General features: G+C 42.7%; 1 protein-coding gene across 1 annotated transcript; it reads left to right on the top strand.

Moving 5' to 3' along the window:
- Positions 1–3,940: 3,940 nt before the first annotated feature.
- blvra (biliverdin reductase A) lies at positions 3,941–24,523 on the top strand. The gene is made up of 7 exons (XM_026150397.1): positions 3,941–4,303; positions 17,609–17,728; positions 18,934–19,053; positions 20,266–20,363; positions 21,650–21,757; positions 23,552–23,720; positions 24,140–24,523. Exons 2-7 carry the CDS (start codon positions 17,610–17,612, stop codon positions 24,393–24,395), a joined length of 870 nt encoding a protein of 289 aa, XP_026006182.1. The 5' UTR covers positions 3,941–4,303; position 17,609; the 3' UTR covers positions 24,396–24,523.

Raw genomic sequence — 24,523 nt, 5'->3', positions numbered from 1 at the left:
CTTCAATGGCCAACTGGTAGGGGTTTTGGTTCAGTTAATGGGGTAGCCACCCTGCTGAAATCTTGGAAGAACCTGTGGTGAAAGTTAACATCATCAAGAAAAGCCACTGAGCGTTCACAAAACTGGCAGGTCCCTGAAAATGGGGCAGGATAGTTCTGCACTGGGTTAGAATCCAGTCTGGGGCTTCTCTGTGGGGAATGTACATGTTCTCTCTGGGTGCTTCCTCCCACGGTTCAAAGACATATATGGGGTTAGGTTAACTGGTGATTATAAATTGTAAAGTGTAGGTGTGAATGGTTGTCTCTGTTCTTAGCCCTGTGAAGGATTGGTAACCTTTTCTTATCAATAACTAATGCACATTTGAAAACAGAGTTTAAAAATGCATACACATATTCATTTTAAATGCACACAAGCACACAGAGTATGAATGGAAAAACAGTGCTCCTGTGGGTTATCTTTCTCTTCAGGCCAGTGTGCTATCAGCTCAACCTGAGGGCAGTAACTGAGAGATCAGGGTGGCTTTTCTGATAACTGGCTGGCTATATATTTCTCTCACGTCATCTTGGTGGCTGTTTATGTTCCTCCCTCTGCTAACCCCACAGCTGCATGTGACACTATCCACTCTGCCATAGCTCGGTTACAGACTCAGCACCCGAGTGCCTTTATTGTGATCTCGGGTGACTTCAACCATGTATCACTGGACAATTCACTACCAACATTCAAACAATATGTGGACTGTCCCACCAGGGGAGAGAAAACTTTAGACTTACTGTATGCTAACGTCAAGGATGCATACAGCTCCTCCTCCCTCCCCCCACTTGGTAGGTCAGATCATAACCTGATTCACCTCACCCCCCGCTATGTGCCAATTGTGAGGAGGGAACCTGTGACCACCAGGACTGTTAGGAGGTGGTCAGAGGAGGCCTTAGCAGAACTACAGGGCTGTTTCGAGGTGACCGACTGGGAAACACTCTGTGAGCCTCACGCCGAGGACATCAATGGGCTTACTGAGTGTATCACAGACTACATAACTTTCTGCACCGACTCCATTGTTCCAGCTCAGACTGTTCATTGTTACCCAAATAACAAGCCATGGGTGACTAAGGACATCAAAGCCCTCCTCAACAACAAGAAGAGGGCTTTCAGAGGGGGCAACAAAGAGGAGGTGAGGAAGATCCAGGTGTTACTAAAGGACAAGATCAGAGAGGCTAAGGACAATTACAGGAGGAAGCTGGAGTGGAAACTCCAGCAGAACAGCATGAGAGAGGTGTGGAGGGGCATGAAGACCATCACTGGATTCAGGCCAACCAACAGCAGGGGAGCTGAGGGAGGTGAGAATAGAGCCGACGAGTTGAATCTGTTTTTCAATAGATTCGACACCACAGTGTCTGCTCCCACCCCCACAACCTCACCTGCAGTCAGCCTGGAATCCAGACCACACCACTGTGCCAGCCTCTCTCTTCACATGTTGCCTCCTGTGAGATTCCTGACACCCCTCCCCCACCCATCACCTTCACTCAATACCAGGTTGAGATGCAAATGAGGAGACTTCACTCAGGCAAGTCTGCTGGACCAGACGGAGTGAGTCCCCTCGTCCTCAAGGCCTGTGCCCCCCAGCTGTGTGGAGTCTTTCATAAACTGTTTATGCTGAGTCTGAGTCTGCAGAGGGTCCCGGTGATGTGGAAGACATCATGCCTCGTCCCTGTACCAAAGACGCCTCGTCCCAGTGGCCCCCAGGATTACAGGCCCGTGGCACTGACCTCCCACATCATGAAGACCCTGGAAAGGCTCATCCTGGACCAGCTGCGACCCATAGTAAGACCACATCTGGATCCCCTTCAGTTCGCTTATCAGCCTCGTCTCGGAACAGAGGACGCCATCATCTACCTGCTCAATCGTGTCTACACCCATCTGGACCAGCCGGCGAGCACTGTGAGGGTCATGTTTTTTGACTTTTCCAGTGCTTTCAACACCATCAGGCCGACCCTCCTGGGTGATAAGTTAGCAGCGATGCAGGTGGATGCTTCTCTGGTGTCCTGGATTGTTGATTACCTGACAGGAAGACCACAATATGTACGTCTCCCACAGTGTGTGTCTGACAAGGTGATTAGCAACACAGGGGCACCACAGGGGACTGTCCTCTCCCCCTTCCTCTTCACCCTCTACACCACAGACTTCAGCCACTGCACAGAGACCTGCCATCTTCAGAAGTTTTCTGATGACTCTGCGGTGGTTGGATGCATCAGCAGGGATGATGAGACAGAGTACCGGGCTGTGGTCGACTCCTTTGTCACGTGGTGTGAGCAGAATCATCTGCAGCTCAACGTGGCAAAGACCAAGGAACTGATCGTGGACTTCAGGAAGACCAGGAAACACTTGACCCCTGTTTCAATCCAGGGGGTCAGTGTTGACATTGTGGAGGACTATAAATACCTTGGAGTACACATTGACAATAAACTGGACTGGGCTAAAAACACCACAGCACTTTACAGGAAGGGCCAGAGTCGTCTCTATTTTTTGAGGCGACTGAGGTCCTTCAACATCTGCCAGAAAATGCTGAGGATTTTCTATGAGTCTGTTGTGGCCAGTGCGATCCTCTATGCTGTTGCATGCTGGGGGAGCAGGCTGAGGGTCGCAGATGCCAACAGACTTAATAAACTGATCCGTAAGGCCAGCAATGTTGTGGGGATGGAGCTGGACACCCTCAAGGTGGTGTCGGAGAGGCGGATGCTGTCCAAGATAAAGACAATGTTGGATAACACCTCCCACCCACTCCATGACATGTTGGTCAGTCACAGGAGCTCGTTCAGTGAGAGACTGAGATTACCCATGATGCACCACTGAACGACACAGGAAATCATTCCTGCCTGTGGCCATCTCCCTGTACAACGCATCCACTTAACACACTGTTTACTGCTATAACTACGCATGTTTCTTGTTCAGCTATTTATTTATGAGTGACTTATGTATGTATGTATGTATATATATGTATATATTGTACTATTCTTAGTTAGTGTATTGTCTGTCTTGTCTTAATGTTGGTTTATAATGGAGCACTGTAACAAAAAATAATTTCCCCCAGGGATCAATAAAGTATTCTGATTCTGATTCTGATTTAAGATAGGAGAGGTCTGGGATGAAGTCATTTGTTTGTTGGCTTGAATAGTCATGCAGGAAAACTCAGTTTTGTGTTAAATTGGTTAACTGTTAAATATCAATTACATTAACAAAGTCACAAGAATAACTCGGACAAGAAAGTCACCTACACCTCTACACCTAGTCTCACGATAAAACAAGGTCATTTCTTATTTTTGGGTTACAAACAAGTCCAGTTTTAGTTACTGACAGCAGACTAAATGATAAAGATCAAAACAATGTCAACCATGTGGCAATGACAGTTTTTTTTAAAAGACATAAATATTTCAGCCAATACAAGATAGTAAAAATTCTTTCTTCTTTGAAAAACAAATGTGGTGTTCCAACGTTTGTAGTTGTATTTCACACTGATTGTTTTATCATTTGGACAATAAAGTTGAAATTTCCAGATTAAAGTAAAAAATTTATTTTGAGAAGAAAGTCGAAATGTGGAGCTTACTTTTGTTCTTTCAAGATAAAAAGCCACGTTTGCAAAATGCCTCGTGCAGATAAGCTAGTGAAACAAGTCGATGGGCCGTCGTGTGACACGGCACACATCTTCTTTCTTGTACGAGGGTAAACTATTGATAAGCTTGCATCTGTCCACTGTCATTGTATTTTGTACAAATGCACTCTTCCAAGTTTGTGTTTTCACATGTGACCAAAAGCTTTTCAACATCGTTGCACTCATGACTGTGTTTATGTTCTAAGACAAATCATTTCTTTCCCTGTTACTAAAACCGACTCACAGGGAACAGCAGCCGTGCCTCTCCACATTTCTCAAAACAGAATTATGACTTCAATCTCAAAATGTGGTCGATAATATTTTGTTTTCTTAATGAGACCCTAATACTCTTCCGTAGATTTTTCACAAAGTACAATTTTGTGCTGACCAACAATAGTCTAAAAAAATGCAGCCATTCAACATATAATGTGTAGCTCTGTGTAGCGTCCTATTGCACGTGTACCAAATATAACTCCGCTTGAACAAAACAAGCGCACCTAAAGCAGGGCGGGGCTTTCAGCAGCTACGTCACAGTCGGTGCTGCTTGCTTACTCGCTGCGAAGTGTTGTTATGTCAGGTCGGTATATGTAACTTGTACGTAAGCAGCACTTCGGTAATAGCTGCAGTTTTTGTGGGAATCACAGAGGACATAAAGAAATTCAGGTAAGAGACAAACATGATGTAGTTTGTTTTGTAGCAATGACGCTGAATGATTGTCGGATCATCACCGGCGGCGCTGACAGAATATTTCGCGCTCTGCCGGTGATGGTCCGACAAAAAGTGATCTCCGGTGTTTCAGTGCGGTGTGTGTAATATCTTTCCTTATTAAGTGTGCCTATGTAATGGCACACTTATTACTATTCGACAGATTTATTATTCTTATTATTATTTTTCTTCCGCCTGAAATTATGAGACGACCCCACGACTCTTGGTAGGGATTCGTCGCACAGTTTTCCCCAAATTCCCAAAAAAAGACCCATTTTCCCCCATCCATTTCGATGGGGATGGGCCCGAAAAAAGGCGCCAACACAGACCACTTTGAAGGCCTACCGCTCGGCCATACTTTGTCGTACTTTAAACGGGTCACAAGATTTTGGACTTTTATTGTCCAAATCCTCGTTGCGATATCTTTTACGGTTGTTTCATAAGAGCAGTTTAAGTTTTAGGAAGATTTAGATTTTCACGGGATGTTCGCCCCACTGTCAACTGCCAAAAAACCAGAGTGTGGAGAATAATTTAAAAAATTTGTCTTTCTCGTCCTGTCCCACCCAAACTGTTTGCCCTACATCAATAATTTATACATCAAAACTAGTATTAATAAATAATCTACATTGAAAGGGGTTATTTGATAAAAATAAAGAAATGACCTGCTTTGAAAGTATCTTCATCGCTCCGCGTAATTGTAGTGCTCTGTGTTTTATAACCCATATACATCACGTTACTGCCCTCTGCTGATCTCTCCTGTAAAAGACATTTTTAATGTTAATGAGCATTTTACATTCACAAATAAAGGATAAAAAGGGAACTGGAGCTATTACCTCATAACAGAAATGATCTTTCTGGCTTGACGTCATTCAAGAGAGATATGTTTGACATATGTTTTACAGATTATAGACCAACACGTCACAACTGCTAAATGCTGACAATCTGTTTGCGGCACAACTTTTTTGAATTTTCTGGTGAAGTTGAGCACAGGTTAAACCGATAGTAACCGTGCTCGTTTTTTAAATGCTGATGCCTCAAGTTATTGTCACCAGTTACCTAACAGGGTTACATCACAGGCATGTAGTCTAACCATTGCTTGGTCATTTATGCGCCTTCTTAAAGAAGCATGCTGAACTGAGCTCGCTTGAGATTCACTTCAGAAGCAAACACATTCAAAATCGTTTAGAGGTCTGTACCACGAAGATGAGTTTTGGCATATTCAGGTAACTTCAGGGTTAACACTGAGTTTTCTCTGCTGCAAAGGTGGTTCACTCTTCCCAGAGTACATCCCCATGGCCACTATGCTTACCAATTCTGACGTCATCATGACACCATCTTTGTGTCATGCGACAGCTGCACCGAAGTGTCTGTGACACCAGATATCTATGTTCCAGTCGATTCTCTTATTTAAAATATCAATATTTTAGTAATTTGGGGTAAATTCATTTAGTTTGTCATTAACAGGAACACAGTGGAGAGTACATGTATTTTTGGGATCGTCTAAAGGGGCCAATATTACCTGCTTTGCTCACCGTTTGTTGTTCATCATTTACACCTGCTGTTAAGGGGCAAGAAGCTGCTGCAGTATTCTCCTAAATGACAGGTCTCGCCACTTGGACAATATTGCGTCATATGCAAACTGTTTCAACACTTGGACACACTCTCTGAGCTTGCAGGATTCTCATGAAAATGGTGGTTATTAAAATCCTGCTCCTCTTAAATAATCAGGCCCCATCTTAACTTAATGACCCTGTAGTACCATATCACCCTATTAGAGCACTTTGCTCTCACACTGCAGGCTCACTGCTGGGGGCTTCCCATGATGCATTCAGTATTTCCTTTTCAGTCACATTCTTCACTCACTATGTGTTAACAGACCTCTCTGCATTGAATCGTACCTGTTATTAATCTCTGTCTCTCCTCCACTGCCTGTCTTTATCCTGTCTTCCTCCCCTCGCCCCGCAGATGGCCCCGCCCCTCCCTGAGCCTGTTTCTTCCTGTTAAAAGGGAGTTTTTCCTTCCCACTGTCACCAAAGTGCTTGCTCATAGGGGTCATATGATAGTTGGGTTTTCTCTATATGCATTATTGTAGGGTAAATGGCCTGTATTTGTATAGCGTTTTACTAGTCCCTAAGGACCCCAAAGCACTTTACACATTCAGTCATGCACCCATTCACACACTAAGGTCTACCTTATAATATAAAGCGCCTTGAGGCGACTGTTGTTGGGATTTGGTGCTGTGTAAATAAAATTGAATTGAAAATTGAAAATCCAGGCTGGTATCGATGATACTGATCTGATACTGATACTTTGTACAAAAAAGTAATGTGTGGAAACTCAAAAGCAAAAGTAATGTATTTCAAATTATTCTTTCATAAAGAATACAAGACATCTTACTTACTTACTTAGTTACTTACTTAGTTCCTCCTACGCCGAGCGGCGCATCGGGCAGCTAGTGATCTCCATCGATGTCGGTCAGCAGCGACTGCTTCAGCTTCGTCCCAGGCAATGTCGACAGTTCTCAGGTCGTCCATAAATACAAGACATCAGACTTCTTGTTCTAATTCTTTAATTAGGAAGAATTATCAAACAAAAAATTAAAAACACCTGAAAAGTCAATGCCTACATAGAAAAATATTCAGTTAGTGATCATGTGACTGAAAATAATAATATAGCTGAGAAACATTTTATAGACACATGTTATTATCTATCTTATTAAATATTTTTTGAGTTGAATTTCCATTATCTTGTATTTATTATAAAGGTTTTGCAATGTGGGCAACATGGTGGCATGGTGGTTATTAGGGCTGGGCCATATCATACCGTTCACCGCTATAATGTTGGGCAACGATAACAAATTGAAATATGGCGATAAAATATGGGTAAAACGCGCATGCGCAGTGCCTTTGTTTTCATATGCACATGGCGGAAAAAGTATGGCGGCCACGGAGAATGAGAAGAGTGAAAGTGGATCGTTGAATGAAGCGAATGAACCTGAACTGGTTTGTAAAAATGATGCAGCTTCACTGGTGTGGAACTGGTTTAGCTTTCGTCCCTCAGATACACAACAAAGCACTATTTTTGGTAGCGCATGCTAGCGGGCCGTCGTTATTACCGTGTTGTTTGGAAAATACGGCGCACTTAAAATCAATCCTTTGATTTTTCTGAAAGTCGACAGAGCCCCTTATAATCCCGTGTGCCTTATGTATGAACTCTGGTTGTGTTTACTGACCTCGAGACGATTTTATGTGCACGGCGCTCGAAAATCTGTCAAATGCTTTAGTACGACTTTGCTAAGCTACGAAGCCGGTTGTCGTTAGCAACCACGACGGTTAAACAATGGCGTGGCTCCACCGTCCGCTTATTAATATATTGACCTTTCACAATAAAGCTCAAGATCCTGTTGAGACTTTTAAAAATAAACGAAATCCCGTGAAAGAGTATTCAGAGTGTTTACAGATGAGAAGCATAAAAGAGGCATCAGGTGCTAAAAAATAAACCTTAGACTCAAACTTTAGAACAGGCTTTTCCCCGCAGCACGCCGTGTAATAAATACTCACAAAGAAAACGGCGCCGTTACAACTTATGTCTAAAAATGTATCGTTTCATGCATCGGTTAAAAGTCTCAACTCCAGGTACACAGCGCCCAGCTGAAAACACTTCATGCAAGTCGAGCTGCCCGAGATTCACAGAATTTACAGAAAATGTTAAATTTTTGTGATTTATGTCGTTATCGGGACGATAGATGTCTTATATCAGGATATGAGATTTTGGTCATATCGCACAGCCCTTTGTTGATTCATGGTTTTCTTCAGTTTTTGTTCTACTGCAGAATATTTTTAAGGTTATCTGCTATAAAAAGCCAGGCCAGAAAAATCTCCTTCATGTTTTTTTCTGTTTTATCCTCAGTTACTTTGACACTGTCTGAGTCAGACCTGAATTGAATCAATAATAGAAATCAGTGTTGATACCCAGCCCTAGTCAGCAGCCTAGGCCTGACAGAAGTGGATGCAGCTGTGGGTAATGAGAAAAGATGAAAAGAACGATTGATAACTTTTTCGTTAAGGCCTGAACCATCTGAAATTCATAGCCAGCTCTGACATGGAGCCATCAACCTCTCAGGTTATGTCTAACACCGGTCCGGAGACGGCATCCCATAATGAGCCACACACGATTGACTCTGAGCCAGAGCCCACTGAAAGTAAAAGGGGGACGTGTATACATTTCAAAGAGAGTGGTTTGACCAGTTTCCCTGGCTAAGATACAGTAAAGCTGACCACCTGATGCACTGCGTTTACTGTGATGAGTGTGGAAAGACCACAAGCGGCAATACTGCATTTGTGACTGCTGCTTAGGGCTGGGCGATATAGCCTAAAATTCATATCGCGATATAATTTGAAGCACATGCGGTAACTGTCATGGTCCTGGGTCGGTGACCCAGCGCTTTTAGTTTATTATCATTTTCTAGTTTATGATGATGATGATGATTGTTTGAGTTCTATGTGTTATATTCGGTCTGCCTTTGAGTCTTGCATCTGTGTCTCTGTCTGTCTATGTTGTCAACCCATCTGTTTGTGAAGCTGTCTGTTTAGTTCTGTGTCTTGTTTGGTTCCCTGTGTTTGAGTTTCCTGCTTTATTGTGAAGGTCTCTGTGTGATGTGAGTGTTTTCAGTTTACATTTCCCCTGTCCCGTCAGCTCCGATTCCTCCCAGCTGTGTTGCCCTCCTGTCTCTCATCCCCTGATTACTGGTGTGTGTATTTAAGCCCTGTGTGTTCTCCTGCCTGTTGCTGGTTCGTCTGTGTTCCTCGGTGTCAGTCTGTGTTCCTCGGTGGCCTGCTCGTCGTCTGCCTCTCATCCTCTTGTCGTATGCTCCCAGGTCTGTTATTTTAGTTCTCCCAGTTTAGATGTTTTCAGTTATTTGTCATGCCCCCACTGCTTGTTTGCCACTACACCTTGTAAATAAACTTCACTAGCGTTTTCATCCACTGCTTGCATCTTGGGTCCTCCTTCCTCCACACCACATGGCTCGCCTTCCCAGCCGCGACAGTAACGATATATATCACGATATATTCTTCTGTATAACGTATTTCCCACACTATAACCCACACACTTAAAATCCTTTAATTTTCTCAAAAATCGAGAGTGTGATTTATGTATGAATTCTGGTTGTGCTTACTGACCTCGAACCGATTTTGGCTGCAGAAATCTGTTAAAAAATGTTTTAGTACAACTTTGGTAAGCTGCACTGCTTGATGGATTGTCAGAGCATTACGGCTGCCGTAGTGAGGAGCTTCGCGGAGTAATCTGGGTCCAAAACTCCGTCCGTTTCAGGTCCCAAAGTCAAACGAATACTAAGAGTTAAAAACGGTCTAAATTCTTTCATCATCAGCGTTGCTGCTTTACCAGGTGTAACAATTAAGTTTAACACCCAGGCATCCATGAAAACAGAATTTATTAAATTTCACGGAGTTAGAAGTTAACAGGAAGTTAGCTCGCTAGTTTACACCTAAACATGACATACTATGTTCTGACTGAGAGATTTTTGAAGCTAATTCAAACGTACAGCTCTGCTATCACTTCCTCTTTTTTTTTTTCTTTTTTTTTTTTTCTGCCTGTCCCGTTTGGCTCTTTTGCCATCAGAATCGTTGTCTAAAGGCAAAGAAAGATGCCCAACGGATTTACTTTACCAAATTGACCATCCCAGTCTTGCCGTAATGGTCCATTTGATTCACCTTTTATTGTTTATTTTATTTTCACTTACTGAATACGGGACAGACTTGACTGGAGGAAAGAAGGGGAGAAAGAAAGAGGGAAAGAGAAAGAGCTGAGAAGAGGGACGGGGGAGAAGGGCAAAAAACAAAAACCAACAGAATGGGCAGAAAGAAAAAGAAAAAAAAATGCATATATCAGTCACCTGGGGCCCGTTCTTCGTACCTCGCTAAGTAAGTTAGCTGGATTTGATTGTTGACGATTTTGCGTGATCCTGGATCGTTCGGTTCCCCGAAGCTCATCCGGGACTTGCTGTCGTAGCAACAGAGCCGTAAGAGTAAACCTGCTCCCGAGCAGGTTTACTTTATGTAAACAGGATTAGATCGCGGCCACGCAGGTATGTCCGCTTCATTTATACGAAAGCAACAGCGATATTCCACCACTGTTTCACCATAAATAAATATTATCAATGTAACTAAAGATAATGCAGCACTGGATCCTTTTATTGATGTCACACAGATACATACAGGTCATTTCCTAAAAAAAGGAAATGTACTATTAACATTGTCTGTGAAGGTTCTCAGTCATCCAGGTCATCGTAGTCAAAGGAGCTTTCAAAGAAAAGCGTCTGGACTTCTTTAAGTTGCTTGAAGACGTTTCACCTCTCATCCGAGAAGCTTCTTCAGTTCTAAGGTCAAATGGTGGAGAGTCCCAGATATAAACCTAGTGGGAGTTTCCCCCCACAGAGGGACAAAAGGACCCCCTGATGATCCTCTAATCGCCTGAGCCAAGGTGGGAAACTGGGCGTGGGTCCCAATCAGCCAGAGTTTCGGGTGTGTTCATTGTGAAACCTGGCCCCACCTTATCATGCGAATTCCTGAGGTCAGATGGCCCAGGATGTGAGTGGGCGTTAAGGCGTCTGGGAAGGGATCTCAAAACTGGATTATAGATGGCAGAGAGTTGGTGTCGTAAACCCACGCCTCTGTTCAAAGATGGTCGCTCACAGTGGACATAGATGCTTCTTTCACTCCTCTTTCAAACCATCTGTCCTCTCTGTCCAAAATGTGAACATTGGCATCCTCGAAAGAGTGACCTTTGACCTTTAGATGCAGATGGACTGCTGAGTCTTGTCCTGTGGAGGTGGCTCTTCTGTGTTGTGCCATGCGCTTGTGAAGTGGCTGTTTGGTCTCTCCAATGTAGAGGTCTGAGCATTCCTCGCTGCACTGTACAGCATACACCACATTGTTAAGTTTGTGTTTTGCAGTTTTGTCTTTCGGGTGAACCAGTTTCTGTCTGAGCATGTTGCTGGGTCTGAAATACACTGGGATGTCATGCTTGGAGAAAACTTTTACTTGTTCCCATGTTCTAGTGGGTCCTGTTGTGGCTCTAATGTGAAAGGGGATATAATATAACATAATATAATATAATGTAATGTAATATATTATTGGATAATATAGTGTAATATAATAAATCTACCCACTAGAACATGGGAACAAGTAAAAGTGGAATACAAGAATATTCTACAGAATGGTAATATTCATCACTGATATTGCTTTTAGTCTCTTGGAAAGAGACCCTGAAATAATCTGTTACCGTATTTTCACGACCATAAGACGCACTGTGCTAAAAGGCGCAGTCTCAGTTATGTGTGCCATTACTGTATTTAACACACACATAAGGCGCACTGGATCATAGGGCGCATACAAGTACCGTATGCGTATTTAAAAATAAAGCGGGAGCAAACCTGAGTTCGGTACCTTACTCACATTTTTATTACCAGTAATCGTCATCATCAACAACACACAAGCATACAAGTGTGCGTATTTAAAAATAAAGCAGGAGCAAAACAAAGTTTGGTACTCACATTTTTATCATCAATCAAACCCATCGAAGTCCTCATCCTCTGTGTCTGAATTGAACAGCTGCGCTAAATCTTCATCAAACATGCCAGGTTCACTTTCTTCACTGTCAGAGTCACTTTCCGTGCCGTGCGGCTCCTCGGAAATGATGCCGGCTTTTGCGAAAGCTCGAACAACAGTGCCAGCAGACATGTTAGCCCAAGCATCTACAATCCATTGGCAAATTGTGGCGTAACTCGCCCGGCGCTGGTTTCCACTCTTGGTTAAATTGTGGTCTCCATCGGTCATCCATCGCTGGATGTGTTTGTCGCCGATGTGTTTGCTGCAGTAGGAGCGGAAGATGGCCAGCTTTTCCTTATAATCCGCTGGAAGTTGCTGCGCTACCGTAGTCCTGGTCCGGATGGAAAAATGGCACCGTTTCATAAAAAGTGAAAGTGAAACTGCTTTTAGCCGAATGGTGACCGTCAAAACGCTTCTCCCGCTCGTTCTTTGCTCGATGATCGCCTTATGTCCGCGGAAACTCAGCTGCGTCTTCTTGACCTGCCGGAGCTTGTTTTCCAGCTTCCTCCACTTGCGAACCATCGATTCGTTAATCTTAAATTCTCTCGCCGCTGCTCGATTTCCATGTTCCTCCGCGTAGCTGATGGCCTTCAGTTTAAACTGTGCTTCGTAAGCGTGTCTCTTTGCCATTTTCAGGGTTGTTAAAACAACGATGTCCTGCATAACGCACATACCTGTTCTTTTATACAGGTATGTGCAATAAAGTCAACGCACACACTTCACCCTTTAGCGTTCTCATGGTGTTCTCTACTACGTCCTCCTTACAACACACAGGGCGCACTGCGCTATAGGGCGCGCCGCACTTTTTGAAGAAAATCTAAGACTTTTAAGTGCGCCTTATGGTCGTGAAAATACGGTAGTTTGTTCATAACAGCAACCAAAAAAAGGGCAGAGCAGAAGAAGACAGGTGGTGGTCCTGCACCCCCTCGTCAACAAGTTGGTTAAGTGAATAATACCCTCACGGGAAAATCGATATCTCTCTATGAGCACACTGTCGCGCTGAGCTAAAGGATCCTGTCTGTCCCGCAATATACGCTGGATTCTGAGGACTCTCCTTATCAATCTTGCACCTTCCACAATGGGCTGCTCGCGTATACGGACAGGACATGGCTGCGACAGGCTTCCCAAATCCACCTTCGCTTTTATAGCCGTGGTCTCCCATCTTGATTACACGAAGTAATTTACAATTACTACTCTGAAATATGAATTACATCTGTAATAATCACATACATGTAATAGAATGTTAATAGTTCATTTCCCTTTTTTAGGAAATGACCTGTATGTATCTGTGTGACATCAATAAAAGGATCCAGTGCTGCATTATCTTTAGTTACATTGATAATATTTATTTATGGTGAAACAGTGGTGGAATATCGCTGTTGCTTTCGTATAAATGAAGCGGACATACCTGCGTGGCCGCGATCTAATCCTGTTTACATAAAGTAAACCTGCTCCCGAGCAGGTTTACGCTTACGGCTCTGTTGCTATGACAGCAAGTCCCGGATGAGCTTCGGGGAACCGAACGATCCAAGATCACGCGAAATCGTCAACAATCAAATCCAGCTAACTTACTTAGCGAGGTACGAAGAACGGGCCCCTGGTATATAATGTTGTGCTACGTGATTGCTAGCGACACAGCTATGTTAGCATAACATTAGCACAGTGAAGCTGGAGGATGAACACCAACCTTTTTTCCACTTGAGAAAAGTTAACGTGAGGGATTCTGGTGGTCAGGGACAAATGCAATCACATAGCAGGATGCTATACACGGGCCAAACTTCAGTCAGGAGAACAACTGAGATTATTCATCCACAATACGAGGTTAGTCATTAATATACTGAAACAACGTGGGAATAGAACAGCTGCGAGATTTTTTTTCCCCAGAAATCTCTCAGTCAGAACATGCTATATCATGCTTAGGTAACTAGCGAATCTAGCGAGCTAACGTCTAACTCCGTTAAATGTAATAAATTCTGTTTTCATGGATGCCTGGATGTTAAACATCATAGTTATACCTGGTAGAGCAGCAACGCTGATCATTTTATTAAAGATGGAAGAATTTAGACCGTTTTCAACTCTCAGTGATGTTCGTTTCACTTCGGGACCTTAAAGGACGGAGTTTAGGACCCAGATTACTCCCAGATTTACGAGCACCTTAGTCCGACAAATACGGCAATAACGACGGCCCGCTTGCATGTTCTACAAAAAAATGTGCTTTGTTGTGTATCTGACGGACAAACACCAAACCAGTTAAGTTGCACCATTTTTACAAACTAATTCTGGTTCATCCGTTTCACTCAACAATCTGCTTTCCCCATTCTCATTCTCCGTTACCGCCGTGCTTTTTCGGCACTTCGCATGCGCGTTTTACCCATATTCTATCGCGATATTTCATTTTCTTATCGTTGCCTAGTATTGTACCGGTATTACCGTGAACGGTATAATATGGCCCAGCCCTAGTTGCTTGAAGACGTTTCACCTCTCATTCAAGAAGCTTCTTCAGTTCTAAGGTCAAATGGTGGAGAGTCCCAGATTTAAACCTAGTGGGAGTGACATATGTCTGTGAAGGTTCTCAGTCATCCAGGTCATCGTAGTCAAAGGAGCTTGCAAAGAAAAGCGTCTGGACTTCTTTAAGTTGCTTGAAGACGTTTCACCTCTCATCCGAGAAGCTTCTTCAGTTCTAAGGTCAAATGGTGGAGAGTCCCAGATATAAACCTAGTGGGAGTTTCCCCCCACAGAGGGACAAAAGGACCCCCTGATGATCCTCTAATCGCCTGAGCCAAGGTGGGAAACTGGGCGTGGGTCCCAATCAGCCAGAGTTTCGGGTGTGTTCATTATGAAACCTGGCCCCACCTTATCATGCGAATTCCTGAGGTCAGATGGCCCAGGATGTGAGTGGGCGTTAAGGCGTCTGGGAAGGGATCTCAAAACTGGATAGAGCTGGGCGATATGAGATTTTTTCATATCACGATATGTTTTTTTCATTTCAGGCGATAACGATATCTATCACGATATAAGCCAAATAACTATATTTGTAAGATTTAAATGTGCCATTGCTCACAAGTAAAATGTGAAATAATCAGCAGCTTGTTTTTATTTAAATATTTATTTCCCATAATAACTTCAACAGGGTAGATGTACTTAAGGAACATGAGACTTTTTCAGATAAATAAAGGCAAATATTGCAAACTACACAAAAGGCAGCCGCTAAAGCGTTTAAGTTTCAAAATAGAACAAACAAAACAGACTAAATTGTCAATTCCACTTAGAAACAAAATATTAATTCTAAAAATAAATCTTAGTTTGTTTTACAGAAGAACAGACAAAACTGACTAACTTTTGTCAATATCAAATAAACTGAGAACTAAAAGGAAATTCTCAATCTCTCCTTGTTGTATAGCTGAGCTTTTCAAACAGTTTTAACAGTTACTTTAGTCTGACAAAAGCCGAATGACGAATTAGCGCTTCCAGTCAGAGACTGAGGCTACGTCCACACGTACACGGGTATTTTTGAAAACGGAGATTTTCCATTTTCGTTTTAAAAAATAATCCCGTCCACACATAAAGGCAGAAATGAAGGAAAACGCTGCTATGAACATGCCAAAGCAGCAGGTGGCGCTAGATTCCTAACCGTGCAGAAATGTTGGCCAATCAGAAGTCTAGAAGCCTCGGTGGGAAAAAGTAAACAAAGCTGGGGCATAGAAGCAGAACTGAGTCGTATGTGTGGACGGACAGTAACTGTGTGTATATGTAAGCATTTAAACACTGCAGAGAGTAGAATTAACAGAAACAGTATTGTAGAAATTCATTTCACCGAAACAATAACGTGGCGCACAGTGTGACGCATGCACCGCTTTATTGTATTTCCAGACTTGCTTTCGGCACAATTTACAGTGCACGCTACTCTGTTTTTGTCAGACTTGAAATAGCCGAAATACCTTCACACTACGGGACTTCTATGGCTCTTCCGTTCGACAATCTCTCCGGCGTTGGAACCATCATCTGGTTTTTCTTCGGTCACGCTCGGTTGATTTTTCTAGTCGGCACACTCATTTCCTCCATTACGCGCTGGCTCCATTACCCGCTGGCTGCTTCCCAAACAAACACACGTGCAGCTTGGCACTTGTGCTGTACGTAACAAGTCACGTGACGTGACGCTGCGGCTGTGATTGGTTCGGCTCTGCGCTACTTAATTTGGATTGGCTGACCTTTTTTTTTTCTTTCTTTTTTTTAAGAGGACAAGAGCAGCGAGGTCTATCGCAATAGCTTAATTTCTCTATCGAGTAAAAGTTATATCGCGATACATATCGTTATCGTTCTATCGCCCAGCTCTAAAACTGGATTATAGATGGCAGAGAGTTGGTGTCGTAAACCCCCGCCTCTGTTCAAAGATGGTCGCTCACAGTGGACATAGATGGCTTCTTTCACTCCTCTTTCAAACCATCTGTCCTCTCTGTCCAAAATGTGAACATTGGCATCCTCGAAAGAGTGTCCTTTATCCTTAAGATGCAGATGGACTGCTGAGTCTTGTCCTGTGGAGGTGGCTCTTCTGTGTTGTGCCATGCGCTTGTGAAGTGGCTGTTTGGTCTCTCCAATGTAGAGGTCTGGGCATTCCTCGCTGCACTGTACAGCATACACCACATTGTTAAGTTTGGAAATAAACACTTATGGATATATGTGATGTCTTGATGAATCGAGCAGGTATTTGAAGTTTACGCAGCACCATTCTCACATGAATCATCTTCAAAGGTTTATTGTGTGACCCAGAAAGAGTAATATTTCAAACTCTGCCACTCTGCGTTCCTCTGCCACTGCCTCGTTTGAGTTTTGGACGAAATGGATTCTGGGATATTTCATTTCGTCATTTTGAGCTGATTGGAGACAAAAACAGCCAATCAGATTTTTTTTGCATCCAAGTCTGTGATTGGCTGGTTTTGTCTCACAAATATAACGGTGTACAGAAAGAGTTGAGAGCGCACGGGCAGAAATGTTGAGAGCGCGAGCGACACATTGCGAGCGAGCGCAAGTGCAAAAACTGAGCGAGAGGGGCTGCTGTGTGTGTGTGTGTGTGTGGATAATAGCAAACACTGAAATACAGTTTTTGCACGCAGGAATGAATTTTGTTCACTCAAATTCAGCTTTTCGTCGCTCAAAATAATTTTCTCCTCAAAATGCAACACTTGCACCTGCAAATTTTTTTTACGTGCGCTCAGAATAGTGGCACAAAAATAACGCCATACAACAGTGCAACCGTGACAACAAGTTAGTCTAGAGCTCTGACAGGTGTACTGCAGTCTTTATGCTTAGAGCCTAACCTACTCTCAAACAGGTTAAGTTCCAGATTAGAGATCAAGAAGTATGACATCATCATCCATTCACCAATCAGTTTTCCAGAAAATGGCATCACCATTCCTGGAAGATCCCATCAGACCTCCACAGAGTCCAAGGTTTAAAAATTAGGGGCTGGCTAAGAAACAAGCACTGATACAAAGCAAGTCTGTTTAAAAAGGAGGAGATTTGGAGATTGTGTGTTTTGGATGAGAATGAAACATGAAACTGTTCATTATAGTTGTTCATATATTGTTTACATTATATTTGTTACATCCTGCACACAACCTAACCTTTTCTCACGCAGCATGCTTGGAGCAGTGGTGATTGGCATTGGCACAGCTGGTTGTGTTAGGATCAGAGACATGCTGGTGCCACTACGTGGCAGTCCTGCAGAGAAACTCGCTGTCAAAGGATTTATATCCAGGTAACACACACGTGCTGATGCAGCTCATTAATGATATGAGATATAGTGTATGTGGTCTTTGTCAAGCAAAATTATTGTCATAAATCGTTAGCTCATGATGAGTCCAGAGGTGAATGAAAATAAAGCTAACTGATGGATGTCACAACATTGCAAGGGCAGCAGTGTAAGCAGAGACAAGTTGTCCTTATTCCTACCCAGGTCCTCCAGCTCTTCCAGGGGTGCACTGAGTAGTTCCCAAGGGCAGCTGAGATATCTAATCTCTCTAATTAATCTGTCCTGGGTTCTTCCATGAAGACCTCTTCAAAACAGGAGGCATCCTAGTCATCATGCAGAGGAATAGTAAAACTACAGTGAGCCCTTAACCAAAGCACGTGGATAGAATGTAGGTCGATTGGTAAACCAGCAGATTTGTTTTCAGACTCAGCTCTGCACCAATCGATGTCAGTCTTCTCACTTGTGAGACCCTGAGAAATTCCTTCCCTTGGAGTAGCTACTCCCCTCCAATCAACGGGCACTCTGCCACTTTTTTTTTTTTTTTTTACAGAGGACCATCGCCTCAGACTTGGAGGTGCTGGTTTTCATTTGAGTTGCTTCCAGCTGGGCTGTTAACCACTCTAGCTGAATGTTATCATCTGATCAAGCCAAAAGAAACAAATCATCTGCAGAAAGCAGAGGCCACCCTGAGGCCATCAAACCAGAGATTCTCCATCGGAGCAGTCACAGATACAGTAGAACACTTCTTCCACCTCTTCAGTTGCCGAACTGTTTCCCAGGATTGGAACAGGTTCCAGCCCCATTCCAGGGTCTGGTTTCAGAACCCCCAAGCTGTGACGAGGTGAAGTCAGCTGTTTCCAGCTGGTATCTCTCAACCTCACACACTAATTCATGCTCCTTCCAAACTGGAGGCCATGACTTGCCATGTACCCATAAAAAGTCACAGTACACTACAGTGTTCACTGTCCCGTCCAACTCCATGAATTCAGGTGTGTAAAGTCAAGCACCCAGGGTTGCAGACTGTGTTTACGAACAGTTTGTAAGACTGTTAGTGAATTAAAGTTCATAGCGTTGTAATGTAAAGCTGTTATGTTGACAATCGGTGTATATTTTCATTTTTGTTGTTTGTGAATCTTCAGTCTCATCGGATGTTGTCTTAACTGTGACTACTGTATTCTTCCTTTTGCTTCTTTTGCTTTGGTTTACCAAAGGAGAAGCCTGGAGCCTCAGCAGGGAGTGAGTCGGATCTCACTGGAGGAGGCTTTGGGTAGAGACGACGTTCATGTGGCGTTCATCTGTACTGAGAACATGTCACACGAGGACAATGTCAGGTAAATGTCTGTGCAACTACAAAATGTTGTAGAAAAAATGTACAGGGGGTTGGGAATACTTAGATTACAAACGTGAAAGAGGTTAAACATCAGATTTAAGGAAATATGCTGAGTCATTTTTCCTGGAGTGGAAACCGCGCAATTTTTTTTCACTGAATCAGTAGCCAGACTGCATCTAGACTTAGTAACACATTGTTTTTCCCTTCATCGGGAGCAGCGCTGGGCTCTCCAAATCACAGCCAAACAGGATCCCACATTCGTGATTTTTATTTCACAAACACTTGTTGTAATGACTAACTACTCCTGACATTTTGGAGATGTTTGCTCTTTATACAGTAAAGTTACAGCGGGATACAAATAACATCAGGCTGATCCTGCCACGATTTGTTCCCCCGGTTCAAATCCCGGACAAACAGGATCCTACAGCTGTTTATGTTTTTGAACCTATTTCGCAGAGGAATTGAAAAATGTATTGACAGCAATGTTGAACATTATTACACAGGAAAAAACAACTACAGTAAAATAATGACACCGTGACGCCTCTGCCTTTGTAAATGGAGGGACAGTAACTGTGTGTGTGTATGTAAGTGTGTAAAACCTGCAGACAGTCAGATTAACAGTATTTTGTCTCTATCTGCCATTCTGCAATTCATCTCATGTAAACAATAATGTGGCCACAGCGTGACGTGATAAAAGGCGCATACCTTTGATGTTGTGTTACAAACTCCACACGTAAAGGCAAAAAATAAGTTTTAAAAAATCTCAGTTTTCTGTGATTTGAAACACGTTTACGTGGACGAAAGGTCCAAACACACAGAAACAGCTGCGTTTTTAAAAAAACCTGTGTGGGTGTTAACGCAGTGTAAAAGAGTTAGCAGTTTATTTTATTAATTTATTGCTGTTTACTTGCATTTGCTTAATTGTTTACTAAATGTTTGAGGTGTGAAATAAACCGCAGTGGAGCAAAATATGGGCGTGTGCGGTTGGAGGATGTGTTTGTGCGGGGGGGTCTAAACAAACGTTCAAATATGCCTAAGCGCTCATGTAAAATGTAATTACATATCTAATTTTGTCCCCAATAGTGCTCTATTATCTGACAGGAGTCTTTTTCTCCCATCGTAGAAAACATTTGTAACAAAATTCTGAATGTTTACGTGACCTACTACTTATTCTTGTTGCCTTCATTTTGACCAAGAACTCGTGTCTCATTAGGATGTTTCTGCAGGCACAGAAGCATGTCTGTGTTGAGTATCCTATGACCATGAGCTACAAGGCTGCGGTGGAGCTTTGGGACTTAGCTGAAGAAAAAGGTGATCATTTATGATTGTGTGCTACCATGCACTTTCCCTTTGCACGTCAAACGCTGAGTTCGGAGAAATGCTGTCAAACAGATAATTAAAAAGTGAAGCAATTCAGCTGTAACATCTCAGAGTAATGGAAGTTCCTTTTATTAAGTACAGTGTTGTCATCACTACTGCTGTGAGAACAGCATGAACATTTACCCCTGATGGTTCTGCAAGTGATCACTAATTCATAATAGCATTTGGATCGGTTGTTTTGCAGAAACACAGTTTGATGATACTGTGGGAAATGACTTTTTGTTTTATTTAAGAAAAATAGTAGCTCATTTTGGATTTGATTGCAGCAACGCTTCACTTGTGTCAAGATGGGGAAACAAAGGCTAAAAAATATTTGTTATACTAAAAGAAACAGCTGAAGGAACATTTTGCGACAAATTAGGTTCATTGGCAACAGGTCAGTAATATGATTGGCTGTAGAAAGAGCATGTTAGAGAGCCAGAGTAATATTATGGGCAGAGAGTCACTAATCTGCAAAAAACCGAGTCTACAAAAGTTGTGGAACAATGTTAGAATAATGTTCTTCTGTTATGGACCACACAGACTAGATGTCTCCAACTACAGCAAATGATATTAATGATATATTAGATTCCAAGAATCTGGAGGAATGTCTGTGTGCATGGGCACAGAAAGGCTGAATGCCCCTCAGGGGGAGCTGCATTAAAAACAGACATGATTCTGTCATGGAAATGACAGCATGGATTTAGGAACGCATCCAGAAATAATTGTCTTTTAACACAGTTAGCAGGTTAAAGCTGCAAAGAAGAAGCCATCAGAAATCTGCTGTGGGCCAAACCTCTGAAGCTGAATCAAAATTTGAAATTCCTTCCCCAAAATATAAAGACGAGAGGGATCATCATGGAGGTGCATCAGACAGGAACAGACTTTAGAGGCTTTAGGGCAACATGTTTCTTCCAGGTTATACTCAGGGAGGGTCTTTGCATACCTGAGTAAGACAACAACATTTGGCACACGAGGAAATGAGATGCTACGCAGTGGCTGGCATCTTTTTGAGACACGTTGTCTTCAAATCCAAGTTGAGCTAATATTTTCACAACATTTTTCATAAATGGTAAATTTCCTCTGTTTAAACATTTGATGTTTTCTGTATTCTGCTGAGAATAAAATACGGGCACACATGATTGCATCGCCTGTTTGCATTTTGTGTAGCATGCCTTCTTTTTTTGTTTGTAAAAGTTTGAATCCTCTGATTCTCAGCAACTGTGTCTGTTTGTCAGGAGTGATTCTGCATGAAGAACACATTGAGCTGCTGACAGAGGAATACAAACAGCTGAAGAGAGAGGTAGAGGGGAAAACCTTGCAAGAAGGTACTCTTCATTTTACTGGTAAGAGACAGAAGCTAAAGAGTGTCTTTTTAAATAACCCTTGGGTTAGAGCTGGGCGATATATCGAGTTTTTAAAAAATATCGATATATTTTTATACTAGATATAAGATCTGACAATATCCTTTATATCGATATAGTCTATGTTACGTTATAATTAAACTTGCGGAGCCGCAAGTTTGCCTCTCTTTCGTCCACTTTCGTCTTTACGCAACGTTACTCGGCCTCGTCTCTCCTTCACTGAACACAACTCCCCCTCCTCCCCCATCGCTTCACCTGCAGGAAGCAACAAGATGGACACGGCAAATCTCCTTTAACGAGTTACTGCGCATCGCCCCGTGCGTGGGGCTGGACGGCGTCAACGTGTTAGCTAGCTAACCACGCTAACGAGCTAACCACGCTAACGCCATGCAGCCCAGAGGTGCTGCACGGACTAAAATCCTTTCATTTTCTCAAAAGTTGACAGCGCGCCTTATGTATGAATTCTGGTTGTGCTTGATGGCCGCGAACCGATTTTATGTGGAACACGGCGCTCAGCAATCTGTCAAAAATGTTTTAGTACGACTTTGGTAAGCTACAGAGCTGCACCGCTTGATGGATTGTCGGAGGATTACGGCTGAGCCTCGCGGAGTGATACGTACTGTGCTTCAACGTAATATTACCTTACTGTGTATAAGGACCATAAATGGCACCTGTTAAGAGACGTGGTTGCGAAGCGGATTTCAAACTCCAGGCTGTCAGTCACGCAGTACAAGTTGGGAACAGAGCAGCTGTGAAATCTGTCTTTGTTATTGTGCTCGGTGTCTTTTAGTTTACATTTTGACTGCACAATTGTGAGCTCTTTGTTTAGCACAAAAACAACATTGTTTTCTTTTATTTATGGAGCATTATTATTTAATAAATGCTCATAATTTATTTTTGAGTAAATTTTATGTACATCTGCTCTATGTTAATAAAAGTGCCTGTGTGACATCTGGGACACAGCTTTGACTAAGAACTCTCTTCTTGTTCTTACTTTATGGCTTTAAAAAAATATATCGAGATATATATCTTATATCGCCATCCAGCTAAAAAATATCAAGATATGAATTTTGGGTCATATCGCCCAGCCCTACCTTGGGTTTAAAATCTGATCACGTTTCCACCAGCAGAACGTTACCCAGGGAAGGGAATATTCTGAGGATCTGCAAAGGATGAACTAGGCCCTCGTTTACAGTCCCTGCACGCGAGGCAGAAGCACAATGACCAGTGAAAACCAGATGAATATGAAAACTCTAAATATGCTTGTATGTGTATCTATGTATAATATTCTGTGCAGCACCTGTAGTGTTTAAAGAAAATTGTTGGTGTAGTTACCGCCTGTGATTTAAATAGTGAATTGTGTATCCTGTTTGTGTATAGCAGCCTGCAGACGTTTGTTTGCGACAGCACACGTCTCCTGAGCAATCCCAGCACATTCTTCTTCGGCGAGTTAAAGCATAGGAGTGGTGTGTGCTGTTACTCAGTAAGACTAAGTTCAGAGGTAGTAACGTTGAGCTTGGTATTTTTCAGAAACAATTGTTATTCTATACAAACAGAAATATAGAAATTTATGCTTTCTAAAGAAAACTCGTATCTTTAGAAATGCTATCCTTTGCAATCTTAGAAACAGTATTAGGGGAATTTTTGACAAAAATTTGATGTGAGGTCTAATAATTCAGTCATCTGTACGATGCTTTAAACACACAACAGTTCTCATCAACTCTAATTCAAACTTCAGGAAACTCTTAGTAATGTACGTGCTGTAATTTCTTCAAGGTGGAGCTTTAAAGCCTGGATTTGGTTTCCCATCATTCAGCGGCATCGCCCGCCTTACTTGGTTGGTTGAGTTGTTTGGTGAGCTCTCAGTATCTGCAGCAACACTGGAGGAGGACCCTGCTAACAGCTACAGCAAGATGACTGCAAAGCTGCTAACATCTGACAACAGGTACGGAGGATAGATCCATCTGAATGAAGAACAAGAGGAGGACTATACCCTAAGTGAAAATAGGACATCTTATCCCACATGTCAGCACACAAGACTGGGGGCTAGGGCCAACATCAGAGCAGGGTTGGACCAAACAGACTAACTAAACCCCAAACAACAGGAATGTACATGTGGATAATATTTCAAAAATCATAGCCAAAAGTCTGTTTGAAACATCACTCTTTTCTGTTGTCAGTTGTGCAGTACATGCGTCATAACTTCATTTCACCTAACTGGAATAAATAAAAGTATTTTTAAAGTCAGAAAGCCATTGGAGTAGCCACTGAGTGAGAATATGTCCCAGTCGTTTGGTTGTCATGACGAAAGGACAGATGAGAGGCGTAAATGACGTGTAATCATTTCATCTTATGTCCATCCAGATCTCTGACATGGATTGAGGAACGGCAACCAGGCCTCCCCCGAGCAAAAAACATCAACTTTCAGTTTGATTCAGGGCCTCTGACTCAGATTCCTCCGGCACCAAGAGGGACCGTGGGCCTTTTTATGCAAGACCTGATCCATTTCTCTGCTAAGCTGGCAGGCCAAGTGAGTCCTGAAGAGCTCCAGAGAGAGAGAGTTAGGGTCCTACACTGCCTGGAACTGGCAGGCAAAATACAAGAGCTTTGCCAAGGTTAAAGGGAAACTCCTTGATCTCATTGGATGATAGTTACATTTATACCCCTGTTTCAAAAAACATTTGGGATGCTGTGTGGAATGTAAATAAAATGCAGTGATTTGAAAGTCACATATATTTATAGGCTACG

Source organism: Astatotilapia calliptera, chromosome 18 (genome assembly GCF_900246225.1).
Source record: "Astatotilapia calliptera chromosome 18, fAstCal1.2, whole genome shotgun sequence".
NCBI classification, from domain to species: domain Eukaryota; kingdom Metazoa; phylum Chordata; class Actinopteri; order Cichliformes; family Cichlidae; genus Astatotilapia; species Astatotilapia calliptera.
This window is presented reverse-complemented; position numbering and strand designations above follow the sequence as displayed.